A 27,500-nucleotide genomic window follows, 5' to 3' on the forward strand; every position below is an offset into this window, starting at 1 on the left:
TACCTACTCATAATAAATTACTTTTTTTTACAATAAGTAGATATTGCATGAATGAAAACGTCTAGGACCGGCAATGTGAACTAAACGATGTTTCCCATCCCAAGGGAGTAAATTCGAACATTTCGAACAACCTCTGTCGCGCTTATGTCGTGCTGGTACTTTTCGCGGAGAACGATCGATACGTCCGACGGAGGGCGCTACTCTGAAACGAACGAGCTTCGTATTTCGGCCGAAGTTTCGGATGTTTCTTTTGTTTTGGATTGACGGAATCATGCAAAAGTCTTATAAAGTAATAATAAATGCACTTACTGTAACAATGATCGAAAAAAAAAGGGTTTCAGACATAGGATTCAGGGATTTACCACAAAAACATTGAACAGTTAGTTTTCCATAATGTTCCATATTTTTGTGGTAAGGTCCAAACTTGATTTTAAACCCCCTTTAAACTTGAGTCTTACAAATTGCTTTAATACCAAAATAGATCCTTCGATCAGTTTAATTACTTTAATAATTGTGATGTCATTAAACCAGTTCGCGCGATTTTCCTGTTCGAACTCCGCCCGGAATGAGCCGTAAAGCTCTTCAAACTTATGATGTCCTGGTACATTTGGTGGTATTTTGTGTTAAAAGGATCCAACTGTGCGGATAACACGCAAAGCGTGTTTTGTGGAGGCAGGCGGCCGCGACCGGGAAGCGAGATTTGTTTTGTGAATAAAAACTATAATAATTTTGATTTGTGGTGCGTTCCTTTTTAAGATTTAGTTTTATGGGTTCAAAATCTTGTAAAAATGACCGGATTTATAACATTAGTGATTATATTGTTTTTTGAACGACTTCCTCGTAGTGCTACTAGGTAATCTGTGGTACAGCAGCTGCTGCTGGTCTAAATTCCATAAAAATCACACTAAAATCATGTTGACGATACTACGCATCAAGCTTATCACTGAAGTTATNAAGGTTATTTTCTATGAGATCTGATGTGCTTGACTCACTTTTGAAATGGAAAGTTTGGCTTATGCATCTCGTCGCCTGCGGCTTTACGCTGCTCAATTCCACATTTGTACCATTTTGCCTTCTGCCTTGTCATAGGTTACCTTTACCGTAACAAATTAGTATTTAGACTCATTAATCACACAGAACCATAGCTAAGGAATCGAATAAAGAATGTCATATTATTAATTTTATTGTGTAGCTGCGTATAATCACAGACAATAATATAATACGTATGATGATAATGACGTCATGCTACATAAATTGGTTCGGATGAACGAAGTAGCTTCTTGAAAACTTCTTATATCCTGGTATTTTTCGCGATATTTTGTGCCAAAACGACTCAAGACTCAACTGTGCGCCAGAGAATCAAACACACGACGACTTGACTGAATTAATCCAATCTTATGTGAATAACAAAATATTAGGTAAATAAATAATAAAAATGCTAACAAAAGTATTAAAAAATATATTTTATTATTCAATTTAATGCTCCATAAATATGCTTATTTATAATTTCTGCACAAAATAATAAACAATACAAGTTATTATGATGTTATGATATTTTTTCTAAAACCATAATAATAATTATATTAATGTGATTTATGGTTTTAGAAAATATATTATTTATTTTAGACCTCATGGGAGAAACCACATCATTAACAATACAAAAAAGTTTATGAAATGTGACCGACCTTCGTGATGCATGTGTGCGTTTGTTATTCATGTTGTGATTCGTCATTCACCGTCACGAATACAGAGTACACACGCGGGGAGTATTGAAGCTCTTTGGAACTCATGCCGTCCTGGTAGTTTTCGTGGTATTTTGTATTAAAACGTTCCAACTGCGCGGACAACACGCAAAGCGTGTGTGGTGGAGTGACAGAAGTGGTACTGTGGTAGAGGTGGTATGCACTATCCAAGGAAGTTGGAATGCTCGTACAAGTACAAGCAAGAGCCAGCAGAGAGGATTGAAAGATCGTTCGTGGGTTTTTATTTCGTCATATTTTTTGCAAGCGGTTTAAAAAACACCACCTACCAATGGTAAATTCATCCGAGTAGTGATGTCGCCTCCATTAATCTCCTTCAAACCCATGCGATCCTGGTATTTCTCGTGTTATTTTGTGCTAAAATGACTCGCCAGTGCTGACAACACGCTAGGCGTGTTTTTGCAATCGGCTCTCTCGTTCCAGACTTGTGGCCTCTTGGGTGGTATGCTATTTTTATTGAGCTGACTGAATTCGCAATAAATTAGTTATTGAATATTCATTTGTTCGATGAAATACATTTTTTTACAGATAAAAAAAAAAGAATTTAGTCGATATTTTTATCACGTCATTACTACGTACGTATACTTACGCTAAAGTATACTTATAACAATATTATAACTTATCTGCGCAATTTGTCGAAATACGTCTTGTATAAGTAGTAAGTACCTACCTACTCTGCTGTGTGCAGCATAATGAATGAGACTGGTTTTACTGGATTACTTACAGATTTACCGCTGTTGCCGCTGTTAATCTACTTCTGTATGCTTATGTTATCCTGGTAGAGACCTGTGAAGGATAACTGAAATCTTTGTCACTGAGTTCCATTACGTTACCACGGACGTTACGCTAACATGTTACTTTTTATCGACTGGTAAATCTTAATTTTTTTTTTCCTTCGCAGAATGACTGAACTTTTGACAATCTTTAGTTGACCTGATTAATAAGATGCAAGATCGATAGTTAAATAATTTATTTCATTGTACTTGTAATGTCCGTGGTGAAAAGTGTTTTTATCTTGGTCTAGTAATAGGTATTTGTAACAACACTATTATAGCAACGCTTCTAAGCCTTTCTAAGCTGAATGTATTGGCAAAACTGGCTGCATTGTACAACTAACAGACAGACCTGACTCCTTACGTTCATATAACCCTAGTACTTTCGCGGAGCATGGTTGAAATTTTCGTGGTAAAACGACTCATCTGCACGTTGTTGTTGAATTTTATTATTATTTTGAATTTGTGTGGATACATGGGGCATGGGTGGGTGAGGTTTATCTTAATACTTGATTTTTGGCAAGCCCCAAGCAGCAAGATAACGGTAATTAATAAAAATATTTATTAAAATCAGATGTGCCATAAAAAAATACAAAATTAAGTTAGTTCGTGTGGGCAGTAAACAAATCTGTTGGTCGGTAAGAAATCTCATTCTAAGCAGTTCTACAATTATTAATGAGGTGGTAAAAAAAATTTAATAAAATATAAAATAAATTATTTTACTAAAAAAAATATTTAAAAGTATTTTTTTTAATAAAAAAGTTATGTTTAAGGAAATTACTGGCATAATTGTACGAGTATTTATTTTAATTTCCAAAACCACTACGTGCCACACTACACAAATCACTCGCTGCTTCAAAATCGTAGCCTCACTGCACTGAGGATTCCGAGATATGCCGAGCTCGAAAATTTCAACCATTCTCCACGAGAGTACTGGGAGTGCACGAGTTTTGAGGAGTGATTTAAACATCGCAATCATCTTATCATATTTTTAACTTCCACACAGCCACAGTTACCTTAAAGCCAATACACACAATCATGCCAAATAGGTAATTTACTGTAATGTTAATTTCTCATTTATAGGATCCAGAAATAAGTTGGGATTGCAACGATAACGACTCTGATCCGTTGCCTAGGTATGAAAAACTGAACAGGAATTCTCATGGTACCAGGTGCGCTGGCGAGGTAATCAATATTTATTTTTATTAACTGATGGAATTTTTAAAAATCTTTTCTCGTTTTGCCTCGATAAAAGTTGTACAATTTTACAGATAGCGATGACCGCGAATAACAGGAAATGTGGGGTGGGTGTGGCCTGGGGCGCTCGAGTGGGTGGAGTTCGGATGCTCGATGGCCGAATAACCGACAGAGTGGAGGGCGAAGCGATCGGTAAGGGCTCCTTGCAACCTCTACACGCCTGGTACATTTGATCGCCATGTTGAGTTCAAAATGTCGTTGAATAGAATGACAATTTCTTCTTCAACTGGCCATTGGGTCACATCAGCTCATCGGTGACTTTTTGCACGAAATCTTTTATTTTCAAAATTACACAGGCATCAGACTTTCGTTGTGTTCAGTACGGTCAGAGGTACGGTTCACTAGAATTTCTCAAAAAGCGTGAAAATATATGGCATTTCAAGTCGCAGAGTGCTAGAATCAATGTCTTCCAAGTGCTGACATCATCATCATCATCATCTCAGCCATAGGACGTTCACTGCTGAACATAGGCCTCCACCAATGCTTTCCATGTTACCCGGTGCTGACATACGTGGTGTTTAAGATTTACCGTCTGCAATCAATGAGATGAGATACGAAAAACATCCAGGAAGTCTATTTGTTTCTTCAAAAGAAATAAAATTATTCCAATACAACAATAAAGAAGACAAATCACTGTAAAAATGTTCCTGACCATTGGCCATGACCATGGTCAAACTTGCCGAAACCTCAATGCCCGTGTTAATGCCGTTGATTCGATTTGCCCTCCCTACGCATCAAGTACAATGACCATGCTATGCTCAGCATCTTTGCGTTTATGGTGCCCTGGTACTCTCGCAGAAATGTGACGTAACAGCTAACCGAACGCGATTCGACAAAAACCGGCCTTGTTCCATTATGCATGAAGCGCCATACAACAACAAAACTGTCTATCATGAGAATATGGAATGTCTGTATTTTTGGGCTTGTAAGGGCTGATTTTGCTATCGTCAGATAACTTTTGACCTAAGAATAAGTTTGACATATTGACAGTTTCAGTATGGGAAATATGTCAAAACGACAAGTTTATTCTTCAAATAAAAGTTACCTGACGATTGAAAAATCAGCCCTAAATGTTCTTTTTCCCTATCAGTTAAATTACATTAACTAAATTTTGTATACTATTTTAATTTTGTATTTTTCTAACCTTGTGATGTTTTGTTATTGTTTAATCTCATCGGTTGCTAGGTTACGCGTGGGACAAAGTGGACATCTACAGCGCTTCATGGGGCCCTAGTGACGACGGTCGCACGGTCGAGGGACCCGGCCGCCTAGCCAACGAGGCGTTTGAACGAGGCGTCACCAAGGTAATCGCCACCCCGTCTTGTTTGGATGCACATTGCTGACCACCAACTGCAGTTTCTGGTATCCTGGTAGAGATAGTTACACTGTTGAGGAGGGACACGCTCGCTAAAACCTTACTCAAATGAGAATAAGTTTGAGATTACTTGAACGTGATTCATTTCGTAACACAGATGATCCGTATACTAGTCATTGTAATCCTACTTGTATTAATTAGCTACATTTTCTTCAGGGTCGTGGTGGTAAAGGCATAATTTACGTGTGGGCCAACGGTAACGGTGGCGGTAATAAAGACAACTGCAACTGTGATGGGTGAGTCCTTTTAAACATCATTACTGACTGACTGACTGACATAGTGATCTATCAAAGCACTGCCCGAACCACTGGACGGATCGGGCTGAAATTTGGCATGCAGGTAGATGTTATGACGTAGGCATCCGCTAAGAAAGGATTTTACTATGATAATATTACCGTGATTTTACGAAGCGCGGGCGGCCGCTTGTCCATTACAAATTCTTGTCCTTCTCACCCAGAAAGTGCTGCATGCAAGTATGAAATAATTTTCCGCTACAATAATTTTGTTTTTGTATCTGGCAGATATTCGTCCAGCATCTACACGGTTTCCATCGGGAGCGCTTCCCAGCACGGGCTGTTCCCTTGGTACGGAGAGATCTGCCCCTCAACCCTCGCCACTGCCTACTCCTCAGGCGCTTATAAGGACCAGAAAATTGTAAGGATTGTTTTTTTTACTTTCCAACATACAGTAGTAGATTTTAGAAAGTAATTAACGTCTAAAAACTGAAGTTCATGATAAACAACAATAATTTGTGATCTTAGACAATCGACAAAGTTGATGATTAAATTACATTTTGCTTGATATTTCACAAACTTATTTTATTCGTCCATGAGATCCAAGCAAGTACAGAATAAATACCTACTATGAAGTAAGCTCGCGAGCGTGAGTAGGAGGTATCCAATGCGTCGTTCTGTGCTTCTGGTACTTCACACAAGCACAAAAATTGAAAACGGAACATACACACACTAGAAAATCTTAGAAGGTGACAGCAACATATTTCTGTCTCAGAATAATTTAGAGTAGGAGGAGTCCAATGCGACGTTCTGTGCTTCTGGTACTTCACACAAGCGCATCTGTTTGAACGCACACACTGGAAAGTATGTTAGAGGGTGATGGCATTATGTTTCTGTCTCAGGCTACCACAGACACGGGGGACTCGTGCACACTAGGGCACACAGGCACGTCGGCGGCCGCCCCCCTCGCAGCCGGTATCATCGCCCTCGCGCTACACGCGAAGTAAGCTCCTCCGTTTTCTGCACGCCTAGTACTTTGTTCGGTACGCTCTGTTTGTCTCAGAGGTGCGATTGTGTAAAGCAATCGTATTCATTTATGCTGGATTTCTATATTCAATCCTAATCTAAATTATACGGATTTGGATTGTCAACTGTCAAATTTTAATATGTTTTTGGCCAAAATAACTGCGGTTTTTGATGTTTTTACATTTTTATATTGTTTAAACAATATTAAAGTGTAAATGCATCGAAAATTTTGGAAATATAATCTAAAACTGAATTCAATTTGACAGTTGTAATCCGGATTTGGACAAGGATTGAATATGGGAATCGGGCGTTACAGTTCAAAACGTACGATTAGAACTGTCAAATGAATACGATATAAGATGACCCACGCTGAACTGTCCCACCAAACTCAATGACAGGGGGGCGCTACCATCGTTCAACTATATGGTTTCCAACATGATAAAAATCGGAACCAGCGATCCGGTATTGACGGTGGCGCCCCACTGTCAATGTCATGCATAGGACAGTTCAGTATTTTGGAACTATACGATACCTCTGGCGCTGGCATGGTGGTGGTGGCGCTTGTTTGCTTTTTGTTTTTAGATGTAACTTTTTTTCTGTTTTCCTTCCTTTGGCTTAGAGATTTATTTTTAATTGAAGTAGCCTTTTTAATAAAAAATAATTGCACTATGTGTTGGTAAGCCAGATATTATTGAAAATTGTATAGGTACTCGACATTAGAATAGTTTCCGTAGGACAGTTACTGCACTTCATGGTTATGCTAGTAAAAATTAATAGAGCACTTACGATATTTCAGTCCAAATCTAACATGGAGAGATGTTCAACATCTAATAGTGTGGACATCAGAGTATGCCCCGTTGTCTGCAAACCCAGGATGGCAAGAAAATGGGTAGGTGAATTACTACATTTTCTCGGTGTAATCTTTTCTAAAAAGATGAATAAAAACTTTTTAATTAATTTTTTTTTTAATGAACGGTAATTTTCAGGGTCGGCCTTCGATTTGATGTCCGATTCGGCTTCGGTTTAATGAATGCTGCGGCCCTTGTGTTGACAGCACTGAACTGGACGACTGTTCCAGAGAAATCCGTGTGCCGGATCGAAGCTTCTCCGTAAGTATGCGCCCCTGGTGACTCGAACGTCTGTCATCTATGTAACGTGATAGAAAAAGGTCAAACAAAAAAACAAAAACGTTTGCGTCGTGTGGTTGCTATTAGAAACGCAGGTACCAATTCTTAATAGCTCGTGTGCTCCTAGTATTTTACTCCGTTCTGCCTGGTATGCTGGACGCGAGGCATTCTATTAACCACACCAGTCACCACCATCATAGTTGTCAGATTATTCTCTTGAGTTCCTGCTAGCCTAGGATGCGTGCCATTATATTCGTTTTATCGTGGCATTTTATCGATTTCACACGATAAGCGACGATAAGATTTTAATCTTGGTTCATAGGCCAGCTGTCCAAAAATCTAACAACACCAATCCCAAGTTCCGACTAATTTGGATGTTATTTACTCGCGTTTTAATCTAGTGTCTAGAAAAACATGTTAAATACTAAACTTAACGTTTTTAGTTTTTTCTAGTAGTAAGTAACGTAATAAATATCATTTATTTATTTACTGAGGAGTGAGGACCGACAGTTTTACTCAAAACGTATCAAATTACATACCTACTTCCTCGTCCTTATAATAATATTACTGTTGTTATTACTCGCACTACTGGTATCATCTAGTACAAATAATAAATTACTATGTAGTCAATTAAGGATTATGCAAAGAAGTTTATTTTACATACATTGTTGTTGACTGTTGTACGAAATTATATCCAAGAGTTTATGGTTGCCTAGTAATTGTACGTTCAGTTTCGACCGAAACATCGGAGTGGATCACGGTCACGGTCATTATTGATTTGCCAGTATAGATGTTTAAAATACTGTTTTGTTTCTACTACAGAATTAAGAATTCAATATACGTATTTCTTTTAGGTTGCAACAAGGCGAGGGCCGTATAAGTTCAGGGGAAATTGTAGAGATACCAATAAATATCAACAGTTGTGAAGTAAATTACATCGAGCACGTCGAGTTGATAGTAAACGTTCGCTACAATCGACGAGGGGCGTTACAGATTTACATCACTTCGCCTCAAGGTAACCTCTCGCTTGATATGTTATCCTAGTACTTTTGCTAAGTTGGTTACGTCTGGAAGACGGCTTTTAGCCGAAAAAAATATTGTTATCGGCTACTACGGCCGACCGCCACAGACGCACTGACTGACAGACACAGACATTTCAACTTTTTCATTTGTTACTACACTTGCGAGCAAAAGTATGGAATCACTTACATGAAGTTGTTTCCACGCGATCTTGTGTACTAACCAATTTGATAGTAACAAAAAAAGTAGCACCATTTTAAAGATTAAACTTTTAACTTTAAATTGATATCAAATTCATTTAAATCACATCAGTATTTAAAAAGATATCCCGCCTAATATGAATAAGTAAGGAAAAAGACATGTATCAACTGTTTGATACGTCGCGAGTTGCGGCCTATTTACCCCCCATAAAAGCAAGTGTTTTCAGATTTTTGCTTTCACACGTTGATCCATACACATCTCCGCTTCTTTTGACACTTTACCTGGGATTCTACACCTTCAGAAGCAGCACAAATCGTTGCACTATTGCAAGAAGGGCTCAGCCAGCGGGCTGTCGCACATCAGCTCCACATAAGCCAGTCCTGGGTTTCGAAAGTTTTAAGACGCTTTCAGGAGACTGGTGGCTTTATCCCGAGACCAAGTTCTAAACATTGTCGGTTCACATCGCAGAGGGNAATTCATAAACAAAACTTTATGTAAACAAAGCAATAAACTTAGGACGCGCTGACAGCAACCGTCCTTAGGCTTGCAAGCAATAACTTCTGACTCGTAAAAGAACCAATTTGTTAAGAAACATGTTGGTACTTTAATATTTTCTAAAACTAGAGGTTTTTAATTACCTATCTGCGTAAATAAAAAAAGATTAATAGACAACTGATTTTTTTGACTTTTGACCTCTGCCGGGCCCACAGTGCTGTGGCCCAAACGTGTGAAGCCAAGTTTATAAAAAGGACATCATTCTTTTTGGGCCTTTTCTAAAAGTGCCGGCCAACAAAAAATTATGGTACGTATTGTTAGAACTAGCTATTTGGAGCAATAGCACTGGGGAACAGTCATTTTGCGGCATGGTAGTTTAGAGTCAATCCTGTATGCGACTAGTGTGCTGAATACTAGAAAAATATTAGATTTGTCAAATTGACTCTAGATCTTGAGATAAATACTATTATTTCATAGAGAGGTTGACATGAAAAAACGGTCATCGTTCTGCGATGTGCACCGGCGCTGTTCAGAACTTGGTCTCGGGATAAAGCCACCAGTCTCCCAAAAGCGTCTTAAAACTTTCGAAACCCAGGACTGGCTTATGTGGAGCTGACGTGCGACAGCCCGCTGGATGAGCCCTTCTTGCAACAGTGCAACGATTTGTGTTGCTTCTGTAGGTGTAGAATCCCAGGTAAAGTGTCATAAGTAGCCGAGATGTGTATGGATCAACGTGTGAACGCAAAAATCCGAAAACACGTGCTTTTATAGGGGGTAAATAGGCCGCAACTCGCGACGTATCAAACAGTTGGTACATGTCTTTTTTCTTACTTCTTCACATCAGCCGGGATATCTTTTTAAATACCGGTGTGATTTAAATGAATTTGGTATCAATTTAAAGTTAAAAGTTTAATCTTTAAAATGGTGCTACTTTTTTGTTACTAACAAATTCGTTAGTACACAAGATCGCGTGGAAACAACTTCATGTAAGTGATTCCATACTTTTGCTCGCGAGTGTATATTTTTGGTAACACAATACATAGGTTTACAGTAAACGCCTCACGCGCTTGTGTGGCATTAACGGTTATATTACAAAAGTGTTGGTTGTTCTTTTATTCACAGGAACCAGAGTACAGCTTTTGAGCTCGCGAGCTAAAGACACGTCCACCAACGGGTTTGTCAACTGGCCGCTTACTTCGGTCGCTACGTGGGGTGAGAATTCTAATGGTGTATGGAAAGTGCATATCCAAGACGAAACTGATGAACAAAATAGTGGAGAAATAGGACCGATTTGTCTTGTCGTTCATGGAACTCATGATATGCCGGAGCACATGAAATACGGGCCAAGAAAATACTCGCACAGCAACTACCAAGAGGTGTCCGACTACTTCGACGACGTATTTGAAAACTCGAATTCCGATGATAACAACGTGGTCAATGTACCAGAACAGCATAACACCGAGGAAGTGAACATGAACGACATAGATCCCACAATACTAGCAGAGGTTGAACAGGAACTGCAGAGAATCCACCACGGCATGGTGTACAATAGATCTCCAGGATTGTAAATTATGTAACATAATAATGTATTTAGATTTATTTATGTGACATTGTGATCTCTATTTAATAAGTGTGATAAGATTATTAGTGAAATGCTTCTGAAACTTATTTAATTAAAACATATCAGTATTAACTACAGCCAGTCATCATGCCTTGTAAATCCTGTAATCAAAATTATTATCTTGTGTGCAACATTGTGATAAAAATAAAATTCAGCAAAGTTTATTCATAGAACGCCCGTTTCATTTTTAGATGGACATTACATGAGACTCGATTTTGATGACTAAAAACGCCATCAAAAAGTTTTTATTAAATTAATATGGTTTAGTTTAGTCAGCTGCCGCTCCCGAATGGCTGAACTATCATAAGAATGTACTATACTATGCTAACTGACATTGCAGCATAATTATTATACTGAATGAATTACGTAGGCCGCCAGCCGCGCGTACTACGTAATCACTCAGACAAGAAAACATCGAGGTACCTGTGATCTATGTACCCCTGGTAGAAGAGACTCATATTTACGTCATAGTTCGACTGCATGACCGATCAGTCACCCAACACAGCTGTTGACCAATCCTTCCTATAATTTCAGTAGAACCACAGGTAGAACCTCTTCTTCGCTTATGTGTTCCTAGTCCTCTCAGATATATTGCAAATGAAAGTCGGAGCATAATATGATCCACATTGTTTAGTTCCGGAAGCTTGGCAACTAGATGTCGCTGCATTCTTCACAGATCTACAAAATATTCGGTTGATTGTGGATGAATTCTCATTTTATTACAAAATTATTATGTCACAATTATTCTACAATTTATGATTATTATTTTTAAGTAAATTATTATGTATTTTGTTCTTATTACCACAATGACAAAGAAAATTATTTATCTGTGGTTCCAAGCACAGATTATAAAGCACGGATCCAACCAAAACTTGAAGCCATCGCCTTTGCATTCATGGGCGCCTGGTAAAATTGGTTCCGAGTTTCGATTGGCCGCAATGCCCGTAGCGTTTCATCTTCGTGTTTGCCCATGCCATTTGGATGCCCGCATTGTTGCCTAGCGCCATCTACAAACCTTTACTAAACTTTTACTTTAGATGTAAAATGCTTTGAATCGTCAATAGAGGGCAGGTAGAGTTCGTAGTAAACTAAATTGGACTAAAAAATGAAACTGCAAGGTTTATTAATTTACAAAATATATTTATTCAGGTTTTTCAAATAGGTATCATTGTCATTCTTTTAATTACTTATTATTTTAACAATATGTTTCTAGCCAGTAAATTGATCCATCGACCATGAGGAGAGACATTGTTAATATTAATTTACTATCAGTCATCAATGGTACGTACTTCTACATTTTCTTGATTTCTACATAACTTATATTAACTTAAGTATTACAATTAAATTAGCGAGAATATAAATGCTAACATAGTTCTTTTTTGTTAATCTAAGAGATAATCTGAACACCAAGAAATCTACGCCAAATCACAGTCTAGAGCTTTACTCAACGAATGAAAATTCATCATCATCATCATTTCAGCCATAGGACGTCCACTGCTGATCATAGGCCTCCCCCAAAGATTTCCACAATGGCCGATTGGTGGCGGCCTGCATCCATGGAATGAAAATTGTCTGCTTACTATTGCAATAGTGACACTGAGGTACGCTGCATGATTAATTACTAGTCACATACTTAATTGTAAGTCAAACAGCCATCGTCACATCAAAACACATTCGTCAATTCTTTTTATTTCGAGGATTTTGCTTACTTGCAGGTCCCCAAAATAAAGCTAAAGTGGGGTAACATACTATACAACATTAATAGATATAAATAGAATGCAGGAACTCCAACTTCATTAATTAGTCCTAACTACTAACAGTAAAACCTAAATCCCTAAGTTCTTTCACCAGGAAATCATCTTTGTACTTGTCGATCTTTGATATCCATTGTTCCGTAGTGATGACATGCCTGCTGTACCCTCCGTATTCAGGAGGGAGGTACTCAGGGTCGATGTGACTGTGGAGGGAAGCCATGTCCGCGTGGAAGAAGAGATGGTTCCAGACTGCTTTAGGGATGAACTGCTTGAAGAGGTAGAAGAACTTGTTCATGAACCAGCTGTAGTTGATGATGTGGAGGCCGTGCATCGTCAAGGGGAAGGACACCTGGAAATTGTAAGTATTTGATGAGTTCAGTTGAACTTACTCGTAATTCTAAATGACAATGACTTCGACATGTGAAGACTGCTTAAAGTTCAAGTTTGTTTTTATTACTTTTGACTTTAATTTTGACTTTTGAAACATATTAACTGTGGGTCGTTGAGGAAACGTTTCTGCATATTACCATGGACATGGTTTGGGCAAACTCACACCTATTTAATTTTCTTTTTAGGCTTGAAGCTAATCAATTTTATATAGTGCCTATAACAACAATGGTTGCAACTGCCACCATGTGGACGCCTAGACATAATGGCTTACTCTATTAAGAACGATATGACTTAGAGAATCCAAGAAATTGATTTTTTTATGGTACAGAGGCAAACGAGCAGACGGATCACCTGATGGTAAGTGATTACCGTCGCCCACAAACACCCGTAGTCCCAGGGGCGTTACAGGTGCGTTGCCTGCCTAGGTGTAGATACGCTTTCTTCTTGAAAGTTTGTAGATCGTATCGGTCTGTAACTCACCCCCATAAGGCTCACAATCTGGTGAGCGATGGTGGGCGTGAGATGCCTCAAATGCCTCAACCCCAGACCCTCCACATCCACGATGATGGTCACGCCGAGGATCTGCAGCTTCGGCTGCATCACCGCTACCTCGTCCATCAGGAGAGCACAACGGACCACGTCTATGATAGGAACTGCTTCTGGGTCCCATTTCCCTGAGAAAAAAGATAGGTATGAGTTAAGGCAACGCAACGTGGGACGTTCACTCACAAAGTGGACAGATGACCTCATAAACATTGAAGGCGCTGGATGCAAGCCGCTGTCAATCATTGGGAGAGGCCTATGGTCGTTAGTGGAGTGACTAAAGTGATGATGATGATCAGTTAAGGTTATAGGCAATTGATTAGCACTGCATGAACTGAATGATTCGTATCCAAGAATGTTAGTCCGAAGCGAAGTGTTAGTTCTCAGTAAAATTGTGGCTATCTGATAAAATTGTCCCCTAGATGGGGCAGAGGCCGTCCACAACAGTCCTCCATGATCGACACCGTAATGGGAACAAATTATACAAGCATGTACAATTTGATCAAATACAGAGTTTTTAAGAAAGAGTGCAGTTTGCATGGCTTCTAAAAGAGAGCAAAAATTAAAAAATATCTTCATATTTAACTTTATCTTTCAGATAGGTACAATTTTATTCTAGTTACTCTATTTAGTTGGCTGCAAAATAATGACAGACTCATTATAAAAGTCATAAACATACCTAAAAGTAGAGTCAGCCAAAGTCATCAATGACTCGTCAAGTTACATTACAGACGACGCGAAAATTAAGAAACAAGACATTCTTGAGACAGTTAAAATTACAAGTTATCGTAAGTAATTTTTCACTACAGCCACCGTGAAATGATGCAACTCTGCGCTATGTTGTCATTAACGATAGAAGGTAAACGCTCTCTTTTAAGGCCGATTTACACGTATTAAGTAAGTACGTAGTTAAGTAGGTAACTAAATTTTATAGCCTGACCAGGAACATAAAAACCCTCGCCATGTTGCGGAAAACTAATGGTACTAATTTCTTTTAATGGCAACAGTAACTGAAAACTTCATTGATATGTCACCTTGCATGTCAGTCTATTGCTGTCAAAGTGTAAACAAACTTTATTTTAAATGTGCGCAATTGATTTTGTGANTCGTAACGATAAATAAAACAATTGTAATGTATCATTTACACATTATTTGTGTTTAATTTTATTGAAGAACATTCTGATCACATTAATTGTACATTGGGTCGTTAGGGAAACATTTGGGTTTTGGCCCAAGCCTGTAGACCCAGAATTTTTTTTTCCGGGTCTCTTACATTTAGGCCTTCAGCGCCCCGCAAGGGGCGTTATCGCCCACTTTGGGAAAGGGTGGGCTAGAAGTTAATCAGTATAATACAGTGCCCATAGCAACAATGTTAGCCACTGCCACCATGTGGACGCCTAGACATAACCACTGCTTTCTCTACCAGGAGCGAAATGTCGTCGAAATTCCAAGAAATTAATTATTCAACTTACCCCCATAAGACTGACAATCTGATGAGCGATGGTCGGCGTGAGATGCCTCAAATGCCTCAACCCCAGTCCCTCAACATCCACGATGATGGTCACGCCCAGGATCTGCAGCTTCGGCTGCATCACCGCTACCTCGTCCATCAGGAGAGCGCAACGGACCACGTCTATGATAGGAACTGCTTCTGGGTCCCATTTCCCTGATAAAAGATAGGTATGAGTTAAGACAACGCAGCGTGTGATGTCGACTCACAAAGTGGACAGATGACATCATAAAGATTGAAGGCGCTGGATGCAAGCCGCTGCCAACCAATATGTAAATCATTGGGAGAGGCCTATGTTCGTCAGTGGAGTGACTAAGGCCCGCCATACACGGACCGCTGGAAGCAGTCAGGGTCGACAGCTTCAAGCTGTCAACTGCACAGTGAACTGCAGAGTTCTATGGACGCACATACACGAACCGCTCGAGCAGTTGCAGCAACTGATTCGGGCGGTCGACAGCTTGAAGCTGTCGAGCCTGACTGCTTCAAGCGGTCCGTTTATTGCCGGCCTAAAGTGATGATGATGATCAGTTAAGGTTATAGGCAATTGATTCGCACTGCATGAACTGCATCCGACCCGAATCCTAGAATGATTTGTGTTTTTTATCTAATTAAGATTAACGAAAAATCGTTGCTGTCTTGATGGATACAAATTGTGCACGTTTGGAGTAAACACAGCTTTGTTATAGAAAGCACTCTTCCATAACAAAGCTGTATTTGCTGCAAGGAATTTAATTTATATATCTTTTAGGTTATGGATGCATGCCAAGCACTACACTTAGTATGCATGGATCCTTATCCTAAAAGATTTATATGAAACTCTTTAAACATTTATACCTTTTTAATTAACTATATCTTTAAAATTATTCTACTCTACTTTGTAAAGTCGCTAAACGAATGGCAGACCCATTATTAAAAGTCATAAACATCCTCTTCATTAGTCAGTTATTAAAGCATAAACACATTTACCGGTCTAGAGTCAGCCAAAGTCATCAATGACTCGTCAAGTTACATTGCAGACGACGCGAAAATTAAGAAACAAGACATTCTTGAGACAGTTAAAATTACAAGTTATCGTGTAGGTAATTTTTCACTACAGCCACCGTGAAATGATGCAACTCTGCGCTATGTTGTCATTAATGATAGAAGGTAAACGCTCTCTTTTAAGGCCGATTTACATGTATTAAGTAGTTAAGTAGGTAACTAAATTGTAACTTAATTTTAAGTGATTTAATTGCATGTAAACAGTTATTAACTAAATTTTAATTTGCAACTTTCTACTAAATTCTGTGTCTACATGCAATTAATCACTTAAAATTAAGTTAAAAAGTTACTTACTTAACTACTTAGTAGGTACGTGTAAATCAGCCTTTAGAATGGTGCAACGATATTGGGATATTGGCTTGAGACATTCTGTTCTTTAAATAGACTTAAATGTACTTTCTCATACAGTCTATTTTTAGCAGTCTGTTGCTCTTGATCTATAAAATGATTGCTGTCACTAGAGCATATTACGTTCGCGCTCTCTTGATTTCGACTATACGATAATTTTGTGGGACAGTCGGCATCAATAGATCGTGACATCCAAAGAAGCTAAAAAGTTCGCAGCACGCCTCGAACATTGAAATAAGGTTGTGTTGTCTCCTTTTTGGCCATTTTGGATGTCAAGAACTATTTGACGCTGACAGTACTTGTGATGCAAGATGATTTAGACAAAATCTATACTAATACTAGCGGCCGCCTGCGACTTCGTAAGCGTGGATCCCGTTTTACCCCCTTCCCGCTGTTCTGTTGAAAATTTTCCTGAATTTTCTTTGCTATAAACCTCACGGAGCCCGAGACCTTTCCAACGAATGCAAAACCGTGGAAATCGGTTCGTGCGTTCTGGAGTTATAGCGTCAGGGAGGAAAACCGGACTTATTTTTATATAGTAGATTATTAATGCGAAAGTAACTCTGTCTGTCTGTCTGTCTGTGTGTATTTATATGTATAAAATACTAGCTTTCTGCCCGCGGCTACGCCCGCGTGGAATTTTGTCTGTCACAAAAAAACGATCCTATGTCCTTTCCCGGGACCCAAACTATCTCTATCAAAATCGGTTCTCTGGTTTAGGCTCTAAAATGTCGTGATTTTTATTTATTATCATTATCAGATCGCACTTTTTTACGATTGGGTTCAATCAAGGTTATATTGAGAAACTGTTCTAACGATTACCAAACTATTTCTTCCTACTTTAATTTTGTCTTTTCCTTTGGAAGTTGGGTTCAGCCTCTTTAATATACATATTATTATGACACAACGTTTTTGCATACTTCGGTAATTTGCGGTTATTTGACAAGGTGATGTTATGAGATCGCTAATCTGTAGCCGTGTGTTATTATTACCCCAATAAATCATGTTTTTACACAATGTGGTGTGTTTACACAAACATAAGTGTTATTGAATATCTAGACTTAATTTAATCATACGGATTCTTCTGTATAGTCATAGTCTTAGCATGGATTCTACCAGAATCATTTTGCGCACTGCTGACTATACTGACGCGAAATTTTCGCATCAACTTCTTTCGGTTCATACTATCCTGGTAGCTGTAACTCACCAAATCTCATAAGTATGATGCGTCCGTTCCGAGGGCTCTCCGGCAAGGTGCCTCCGTAAACTCTCTTGACCTTCTGCAGGCCGAAGGCATCGCAGTCGTACAAATACCCGTAGTCGCGCCGGAACTGCTCGTAGCGCACCATCTGAAACGTCCTGCGGCGTTATGGGAGCCTGGTACCGTGATATTTAAGGAGGATCATTGTGGATCACAGTGAACCACCTTTCATTATCTACTTATCTAGGCGTCTTTCGGCCGAATACTGAAACACTACTCAAATCTGTCACTCAGCTGACGGGCTCCTAAATTTAAGTATAGATGACCCACGCTGAACTGTCCCACCAAACTCAATGACAGGGGGGCGCTACCATCGTTCAACTATATGGTTTCCAACATGGCTAAAATCTGAACCAGCGATCCGGTATTGACGGTGGCGCCCCACTGTCAATGTCATCGACAGGACAGTCCAGTATTTTGGAACTATATCCTTCAATTTTAAATGGTATTCTCAAACGCCACTCAACGGATTTGAAGCCGTGATCAGCTAAGCAGCTCTCAAATGTTTACCTACTGGCAACATTTACCAAAAAAAGTATGTTTTCATTTACACAAATGATAACTTTACGTTTTTTATCCATTACACGCAGCATCGTTTGGTTATGTATTGTCTTTTATGGAAATATACTCAATCCACTTAACATAGAACAGTTTATTTTTAGTTTCTATTATATATAAATCTAGTTTTATCACATAAAAAAATTAATGCTTGCATTTTTATTTAATTAAAAAAATAATTTAAAGGTGATACTTTTTATTGTTGAAATCTATTATGTAGCGATCGTGGACCGAAACGTAACCACAATTGACATTTATCATTGTTGACAGAGCATCAAATTGACAAATCAACAACTCTTGGAAATGCTGTTATGCGATGTCCCCTTATTCCTCAGAAATAGGCATGTTTATATAAATCGATTTCATAGCAGCTATTTTGGTTGTTACTTTGTGCACTAGTACGATGCACAGTTGGCTGTTCGATGTGGAAGATATCACCTAGTACACGTTCATAACTTCCCGTTGCGTAGAACAGTAGGGTTATAATAAGTATTTTGTCCACTGGTTGTATGGCGTTTGGTGCGGGGTTTCAAAGAGCTTCCAAATTATGAATCCAGAAACAACACCGTTTCTTTAGAGACGCGGAACCTCGCTCGGAATTGCATGTCATTATAATAATATTCTTCAATAGCGTTCAGCCTTATTGCGTTCCTGCGATTAGATTTAGGTATTTCCTCGAGGCTCGAAAGAAATGATAACGATGACACACATTATTTACCACTATTTAGGTCGATTTAGGTATAAGAATAGGATTTAAGATACCGCGCAAGCACTCTCAAATTTAACAGCTGCTTAAGACGATTTGACAGTTGTTTGAGTAATGCTTAGCGTTGAATGGCGTTTCAGTATGCGAAAACTCATTTGAGTGGCGTTTGAGTGCAACTTAATTTGAGAGGTGCTTAAAAATTGAGAACTGCTTAGATATTGTTTTGAGTATGCGAAATGTAAGTTTGGGAGCTGCTTAACTATTTGAGAAGCCGTCAAATATTTAAATGGCGTTTCAGTATTCGGCCGTTTGTTAATTAATTTAAAAGTAATACAACACTCTGATTGAGTGTAAAAACTAATAAATAAATACCTTCAATTTATTTAGTATTCTGACTGCGTAGAATATTTCAGGCTTATCAACTCTGATTTTCCATTCATTATTTAGGTCATATAACTTTTGTACGATCAGTATTAATAGTACCTATGTCACAAAAGGTTCTTACGATATTACCAGTTTTTGAGCTCATTATAGGTATGAATAATTCCCTGGAATTAGTAGTTTACTCAATACGAGTAATCACGAATCAAAGACTTCTTTGATTCGCAAAATTACCGCATCGAAGCTTCCAATATTATTATGGTTATTAGTTATACTATAGGGATATACACTGTTGTTTGTGAAATTACTCACCAACTTGTGCGCGAGCGCAGGTATAAACCGCCTGCATCGCAGGAACCTGAGCAGATACGCGTCATCGATGCGCCGCGGATTGCATTCTTCTCGTTCTGCAAAAAGTAAATAATACAGGGTGATTTTTCAAACAGTGTCCAAATGTTTAGGAGCGACTCAGAATTACTAACTTAATTGATTTTCGTAAAGACATCATTTTTTTTTCATTTTTAATTATTTTTATCCGCTGCGCGCGGTCTCAAAATTGGCTCACGTGGATAATTTGTTTCGTTCATAGAAAAATACACGCACATACTGTAAACTGCAAAGCCTAATAATAGACATAATGGTGAGCGAAAATAAGCAATAACCTTTAAAACTTAAGATAATGGGCACCTGCGGATTTTTTCGAAAATTGATTTTTTTTTTCTGCGGAATATACCACGATTAAAAATATAGGTAATTAAAATAAAGTTGTAGTGTTAAATTGTTCTAGATAGCTTATTAAAAAATTTGGATACTGATTACAATGTCATCCTGTATAATTTGTGGATGTGACTTTGGTTTGATCAAGATCAAACCAAAGTCACATCCACAAATTATATCCCAAGTCAAGACTTGGGAACAAAGAATTTCAACAGCACAGTAACAATACGAAGTGACACCTTTCCATACAAATCATAGCCCTACTGTCTGGTCCTACCAGCAATGCCAATCGTGCACGCACATTTCCATTGACTACTTAGTATTGTTCGCTGCCACTGTGCAGGTTACTGATTACAATCATTATAAACCACGCCGTGGCATGCTGATTTCTTATTGTAATTTATTTTATTTTATTTTTATTTTTCTTTATTCAGAAAACCACAGCTCTTTATAATAATAATACAAACAGGTATTTTTGTTCTTACAGCCAATAATGGATTCTATATATTATTACAATCTCGTAAAAAAAACAGTCAAAGGGTAATTACTATGATTCGCTTTGTTTTGAACCTTCTCGATTATAGACCATAATTCTTTGTGGTTTTTATTTACTCACAGTTCTTGACTACTATACTTTTCAGTCCATTAGCATAAATCAGCATTGAACCATGCCCATTTTCCAATATAAATGTCTATCCGTGTTGCAGCTCTGTGTGTTATCTTTTTATCCCTATGTAATGTATTATACCTATTTAGACGAAAATTGGCATAATAATACCTAGATAAAAGGCTCAGACTCAGGGAAAAACATAGGATAGTTTTTGTCCCGGTTTTTGACAAGGACACGAAATTGGAAAAGTCTTTCTGTGACAGACCTAATTTACGTGGGTGAAGCCTTGGATAAAATTAAATAAAAATATAGGAAAATTCCAATATTCGCTTCCACCTTCTCGGCCTGATCATCAATTTCCTTCAGGTGAGATGCAAGTCTACTAGGTGGACCGACGATCTGGTAAAGGTCGCGGGAAGAGCCTGGATGCGGGCAGCGCAGGACCGTGCATTGTGGAAAACCTTGGAGGAGGCCTTTGTCCAGCTGTGGACGTCATTTGGCTGAAACGAACGAGATGCAAGCCAACAGTTTCTTCGTTGTGGATAAAAATGTATCATTTTGAATGTAGTTTAATGCACCTATTAAGGACACTGTCTAGTCTATGCATCTAGAAATATGCTTTGATGGCAAAGCCAATCTCAAGGCAGTGCATTCGAGACGTCCCGCTCACTGCAACTATGCGCGCGCGCCGGTAACTGACTTACGAAATACAAAATCTACACTTGCTATTAGCTAAAACCAGTACAAAAACATGACAATTTCCACCTTGTTACTTTGGGATAAGAACTTAAAGGCGATGGAATATTTATGCACAGCTATGCAGGTATGACGAGAGATATGCTATAATTTTAAGTATGATCACAGTTATTTCTAAGGCTGAGTTGCACCAACTATCTTTAACCGTGACTATAACGATAACCGGTGTATTTTGTATGGAGTTTGACAGATTTTTGACGTTTGTTAGAGTCAAAGTAAGATGGTATAACCCAGCCTTAAGAATAGTAAATCTTGCAGATTCTTATCTGTCTTATGTAGTTCTTAGAAACCTAGATATTTGGAACCTACGAGTAGGTATATTAATTTTACGTGTTTTCAGCTGTCATCTGTTTGCCAACTACACCATCAAATAAAAGCTTCATGAAAAGACAAAAGCAAATAAAACCACTAAGAAACATGAAAAGAAAACAAGAACGTAGGGAACGAGTTTTGACAAGGGCTTCTACGTATTATTTATTATTTTCTTACCATAAATCAAAGACCGAAGCTCCTCAATCCTCTTGCTCCTCGCGCCAGGGTCCTCATTGCAGTTCCTCCTGGCCAGCTCCTCAAAATCCTGGTCTTCGAACCGGCTCACTTCGGCCTGGAATGCGATCTCGATGAACGGCATCCTGAAGTAAATAGAGTCTAATAAACCAAAACAAAACATTTTTACATCTTAAATTAAGTATTTTATTAAAACTTAAAAAAATAAAAGATTACCTTAGATGGGAATTTAATCCCAGACAGACTGCTTTAAGCACTGAGCTTCGGAAATATTAGGTACGAGTAAAACAAACAAAACGACTTTTTCAAGTATTTAAATAACGTCTTATGTTATTATAACCTGACTTTAAGTATTAAAAACAAGAGTTACACGTTCGATTTTCCTGTTTGAATTGTATTACCTACTTATTTGGGTCAATTTTCTCGCTCGATATCTTTTAATGCTTTATCTCTAATCTGTATCCATTGGTCTCCATTAACAAATTAAAGTTATTACTTTGTACTCAAGCAAATCAAAACCATACAGTAGATTAGGAGATAAAAGTAGTATAGTGGCAGTAGTAACAACTAGTTCACCGTAAAATTGGTTTCTTACGGTTGCCCTGCTTTAAACCACCGTTCTTTTACCATCGTAAATGTTAAAAGATATAATCTTTTGTAATCCAAGGGATAGTAAAAGATTGTTTGATCATAGCTCTAGATGAGCATGCTTGTGCATTGTGCATGTCTATAGTTAATAGAAACTGGCCATCTTAAAATTAAATAAGGTCGTATAACTTCGCTTTCAATGTAGACAATGTAGACTCTACATCTATAGTGATTTGCGTAAACCTATCTTAGTAGATTACTAATATTTACTAATACACTTTATGACGGCTATTATCGTAGCCTAATTCCACGTTTTTGTAACAAACTATCAACTCACACGCCCTGTCATTACCGACATTGTTTTCCTTTAGCTTAATTTAACTGCACTCTCACGTAATTTTTCTCGATTGTCAAATCGAGAAAAATTACGTGAGAGTGCAGTTAAATTAAGCTTTAAAGTTAAATTTAGTTAAGATTCAACCAAATCATGAAAATATTTGTATGTAGACAACGCAGAACTGGTCGTTATGGAAATTCTTGGGAGAGGTCTTTGTCCAGCAGTGGACGTAATTTGGCTACAACTAACGAACGAACAAGACATGAAATAAGTTATTCTTTAGGTTGATTACTTCTGATGTCTCTATTACAAGATGCAATAGTGTGTAGATTGACGTGCTGTCGTCTGTCAGTAACTCGCAGCGTCCAAAGTTTAACGTTGACAGTTTGGAGTTAACGGTCCGGATCTCAAGATTGTTGTCATGAATAGTAATGAATGACATAGCATTGTTTTGCTACTGGTTTATGAAGCACAGACTACAACCGTATACGTAGGTATAATGTTTTGTCTTTTAGTCATAGTGACGTCAATGGCGGGTTAGTTTAATATTAGGTAGTAAGTTAGCATTATTTTGAACCTATTCTATAAGTTTTCTCAATAAAACACTGTTTATAGGGAGGTTGCTCTTTGATTATACCTATCTACCCAACACGCATTCAATAAATTTTCTTTAACAGAATTTATTCTTAAATTTCTGTCCACTGTCCAGATAATAGGCTAGGCATTATCATTAGTTAAGCTAAACATTATCTTTATTGCTAGAATGTAGATCTAATTATGAAATTGCTGTTACGAAATTTAATATCATTATAACCAAGGACATCTAATTTAAACTGTATGTAGAGTCATTAATCTTTTAGCAAAGATTTTCATCACACATTTAATTACCTACGATGCGATTATGTAACCGTGAACGTTAAATAAACTTGAATACTATCATTTATAATCCAATATGGACCAGTTTCCAGTCTGTGGAAAGGACCAAAGGTAATTGAAAAGAGAATTCAGTTTTCGCAATTTACATTTTGTAAATCAATTTTGATTCAGCAAGATTCCATTCCCGAAATCCTGTTTAAGGTCGAGTTTCATCTTCAATTATCGGCGAAAGCTGTTCCAAAGATGCCAAGTGAAAAAACATTCATCGATTTATCGGAGAAATTGCAGTACCGTTGGTTGATGCAACCTTTGTTTAAGATTCACTTGAAAACCAATTATGGTTGGTCCGAAAATTACCGACGAAGGGTTTATTTATTTATTTATTAATAGGTACAGTTACAGTACATAGAATACTACTTATTTAGTAAAAAAAAATACAGCTACAAATCACTTACAAATCTATGGACCAATTACAACTGCACACAACTATGCCTAATAACTTAAGTGCTTAGATAAAACAACAAAAACTAATGTTAGCTACAACAACAACTAATCCAACAATCTAATCAGTATTTCTTANGCGGCGCCGCCCGTCCTTCCCTATGTAAGTTAAAGGATTTGCCACAGGATAAGTTCCAACTGGACTGGTTCCAAGTTCCCTAGGTGGACCGACGATCTGGTGAAGGTCGCGGGAGGTGCCTGGATGCGAGCGGCGGAGGACCGGTCTTCGTGGAAATCCTTGGGGGAGGCCTTTGTCCAGCAGTGGACGTCTTTCGGCTGAAACGAACGACGTTCCAACTGATGCGGGCTGCAATCGCTTTGACCTGACCGCAGAACACATCCAGTGTGGCAAATCCTTCATAGTACCTAATTATTAAGGCGGTGCATAATTAAGAGTATATTGTCTCGGCTTGACACTGGTCAATGTAATGACTGATAGAAAATTTCGACTGGCATTAAGGTCGCCATTTGTGTTTTTACGTGCTAAAAAACCCCACTCGTCTGACCAGAGTGTGGGGAGTATTGGGCACAAACTCGTACATTATTCATGCTGTTTGTTTCCTTAATAAAGAAAAATAAAATTATTATCTATAGGCCAAATCCTTCATTCGCCCTTGTAGTGGAGACTAAGTACCTGCTGGATAATGATCACGATGTTGCAAGAATGTGTAGAATGTAAATAAATATGTTCTGTTGTCAACACAGTACAAACTTTGGACTATGTTGACAGCAAATTGTTGTTGACGTTTTCCGCAGGAAGAAGCTAGTTAAAAAGACAAGCACCGTAGAATTCGGATATGTCGTCATACGATGGTATAATGACATACCTACGGTAGGTAATCGGTAGGTTAAACCTACCGATTATTCAAATTGTATACTATACAATACACAAGTAGGTCTTTGCCAAAATGTTTGTAATAAGTGCCTAATTCCGTGATTGCTTGAGGAAAATTATTAAATGCATCTGCTATATTATTTTTATTTGGAATTCATAATCAGTGTGATATCATTGATTTAGCCTGCACACGTCTCTTTAATTTACTAGAGTCAGTTTCCTAATTAGATTCTTTGTTAGATTATTTCCATATTGGCTCGTTTTGTGACGTCAGGCAAAAATATACCTTGACAACGATTTACTTCGTTACTCCCGACTTCGTTATAAAATATGTAAGGGAGAGTCCGCTAATTTGGACCAGTTTTTTTCAATCCCATTTTACACATAGTTTTCTTTTGTTTTTGCTAATGTCCATGGTATATAATAAAAGATACATTATTCAACTTACTATTTCATAAGTATTAATTAACATGATTGTTGTATATTTAGAACAAATCAACAAAGTACGAGTTCAGAGCTTCGGTCCAATTTAGCCAACCGGTTCGATAATTTGTACCACAGGGTTACTAAATTGGATTTCAATAAATTTCAAGCCTATAAAAAAACTATGGCAAAATATTATACGATACATTCTTAACAAATTAGGAAACGAAAAGGAACAGTAGTTAATAACATAGACAATCGATATTGTTTTACACGTTATCACGATTTTGAGTACAAGTTTTGTAATTCCAATTATCGTAACGCACACCTGTACCTAATCTACTTTGCCAGTCTTTTGCTTTCATTTATTGTTAGTCAAACATAACTACGCTATTATAATTACAAAATATGGTTTACTAAAAAAAAATTCAAAATCCTTTGGTAAAGTTCCATACAACTTGATGTGGTACAATTTAGCCGACTAGGTGATAGTGCTTTTAAAAAATCGGTAAAAAATATAGCTTATAAATACCGAAAAATGTTTCAAATAATTGTAATCCACACTAATTTACGCTTCTAAATAATAATATTAGAAACACCCTGTGATTAAATTTAACAAAATTACAAACTAAACATGTATTCTCAAAAGTTACTTGAAAACAATGAAAAAATACTTTTCAAAATAAAACACACGTGTTAATTGTCACGGCAAAAACCACATGGCCGATATTAATTGACTTTAGTTGTGTATCGCTGAGTGTTGCAATTACAGACATTCAATAAATACTTTACGAAATATGAGGGTGGTACAATTTACCCGGCGGTACAATATACCGAACTCTCCCCTATTATCTGCCAAAGGGGTCAACAGTATTGTGTTATTTGTTTATCTTATCAAATGTATGTTAGGTTTACTGTGCGTCGCATTAAATATTATCTCTTTGTGTAGGCTACTACTGTTTATCACCAAATAAAATTGCAATAACAAATCATATAAGCCACGAAAGCTGTGTACCTACTTACTTAAGTAGGTAAATGAATATCACACAAAAATGGATTATTAAGAAATACAAAAGTTAGGCAAGGAATTTTAGGTAAGTTTTTGATTGAATATTGAAAAAATATTGAAATCGCTGAAACAATCCATTACTTTTCAAGACTAATGTTTCTATTTCTACAAAAGGTATTAGTTACCTACTTAATAATTTTATTTTATTTTAGGTACAAACCTTAATTGCTCCAAACATTCAGTCCAAACACACACCAACACTTGATACAATTTGACTCCATTAATTTGAAATCGATATCAATTCATCACTATTATACTAATCTTGATTTATTGTCACTTTTTTTACATCCATTATTTTTATATTTACATAAGCTACATTATTGATAGTGTTTGTAATATTAGGTCTAAGGTAAATAAGAGCTATTTTGTTTATAAATAAAGTGAATTTTAACGTGCGTGCGCGCAGCGTGGACAGCGCAATGACAGTGGGAGCCAAGATAACCGCAGCGAAGTAGATTTTATTTTTAATACGGTGCAGTAACTTTTTTGTTGTTTTTGTTGAACGCGTAACCGTTCGCTTTTCCCAAATTTTCTATCGTTTTTTGTTTATTGGCAAGTATTTTGTTCGGATAGAGAGTGATGTAAGATAATATCGTTGAGTTAAGAAAGTTGAAGAGGTCAATGAAAAGAAGTGATACATGATGCTTTTTTTTTCATAGATTGAACATTTACGAGTAGTTCACTTTTAATCAAAGTGAAAAATCTGTCTCAGAGCTAATTTAACTGGAACCCACAGATATGAACTTATGATTAAGTGAATGAACAATTTGCCTCTCTGCATGATGAACCGATGACCTCAAATACACAGTAGACTGTGTCTGATTCTATGTAAGCTGAGGGCTGGAGAGCTTACCTTGTCGAGCAGTGGACTATAATTTCCTGATCTAATGATTGATCATCA

General features: G+C 37.6%; 2 protein-coding genes across 3 annotated transcripts in view; one reads left to right on the plus strand and one right to left on the minus strand.

The window, feature by feature from the left end:
- The window catches only part of LOC114360672 (neuroendocrine convertase 1), a 33,027-nt gene extending 21,967 nt beyond the window's left edge, over nucleotides 1-11,060 (plus strand). Inside the window, exons 5-14 of the mRNA XM_028315435.1 lie at nucleotides 3,617-3,718; nucleotides 3,805-3,922; nucleotides 4,976-5,094; nucleotides 5,322-5,401; nucleotides 5,687-5,819; nucleotides 6,301-6,401; nucleotides 7,221-7,313; nucleotides 7,411-7,533; nucleotides 8,406-8,566; nucleotides 10,390-11,060. Coding sequence (XP_028171236.1) covers nucleotides 3,617-3,718; nucleotides 3,805-3,922; nucleotides 4,976-5,094; nucleotides 5,322-5,401; nucleotides 5,687-5,819; nucleotides 6,301-6,401; nucleotides 7,221-7,313; nucleotides 7,411-7,533; nucleotides 8,406-8,566; nucleotides 10,390-10,835 — 1,476 coding nt within the window. The 3' untranslated portion in view covers nucleotides 10,836-11,060. The remainder of the gene's footprint in view (nucleotides 1-3,616; nucleotides 3,719-3,804; nucleotides 3,923-4,975; nucleotides 5,095-5,321; nucleotides 5,402-5,686; nucleotides 5,820-6,300; nucleotides 6,402-7,220; nucleotides 7,314-7,410; nucleotides 7,534-8,405; nucleotides 8,567-10,389) is intronic.
- Nucleotides 11,061-12,007: 947 nt separating this feature from the next.
- Nucleotides 12,008-27,007, minus strand: LOC114360680 (clavesin-1). Of its 2 annotated transcripts, none has more exons than XM_028315448.1 (6): nucleotides 26,760-27,007; nucleotides 21,953-22,095; nucleotides 19,693-19,787; nucleotides 17,682-17,823; nucleotides 15,048-15,241; nucleotides 12,008-12,991 (listed from the first exon to the last, which is right to left on the minus strand). In XM_028315448.1, exons 2-6 carry the CDS (start codon nucleotides 22,092-22,094, stop codon nucleotides 12,695-12,697), a joined length of 870 nt encoding a protein of 289 aa, XP_028171249.1. In that variant the 5' UTR covers nucleotide 22,095; nucleotides 26,760-27,007; the 3' UTR covers nucleotides 12,008-12,694. The 2 variants fall into 2 exon arrangements, with proteins under 2 accessions (XP_028171249.1, XP_028171256.1); XM_028315455.1 differs by having other exon boundaries at nucleotides 21,953-22,111.
- Nucleotides 27,008-27,500: the final 493 nt, after the last annotated feature.

Source organism: Ostrinia furnacalis, unplaced genomic scaffold (genome assembly GCF_004193835.3).
Source record: "Ostrinia furnacalis isolate ACB-3 unplaced genomic scaffold, ASM419383v2 OfSCF0322, whole genome shotgun sequence".
NCBI classification, from domain to species: Eukaryota; Metazoa; Arthropoda; class Insecta; order Lepidoptera; family Crambidae; genus Ostrinia; species Ostrinia furnacalis.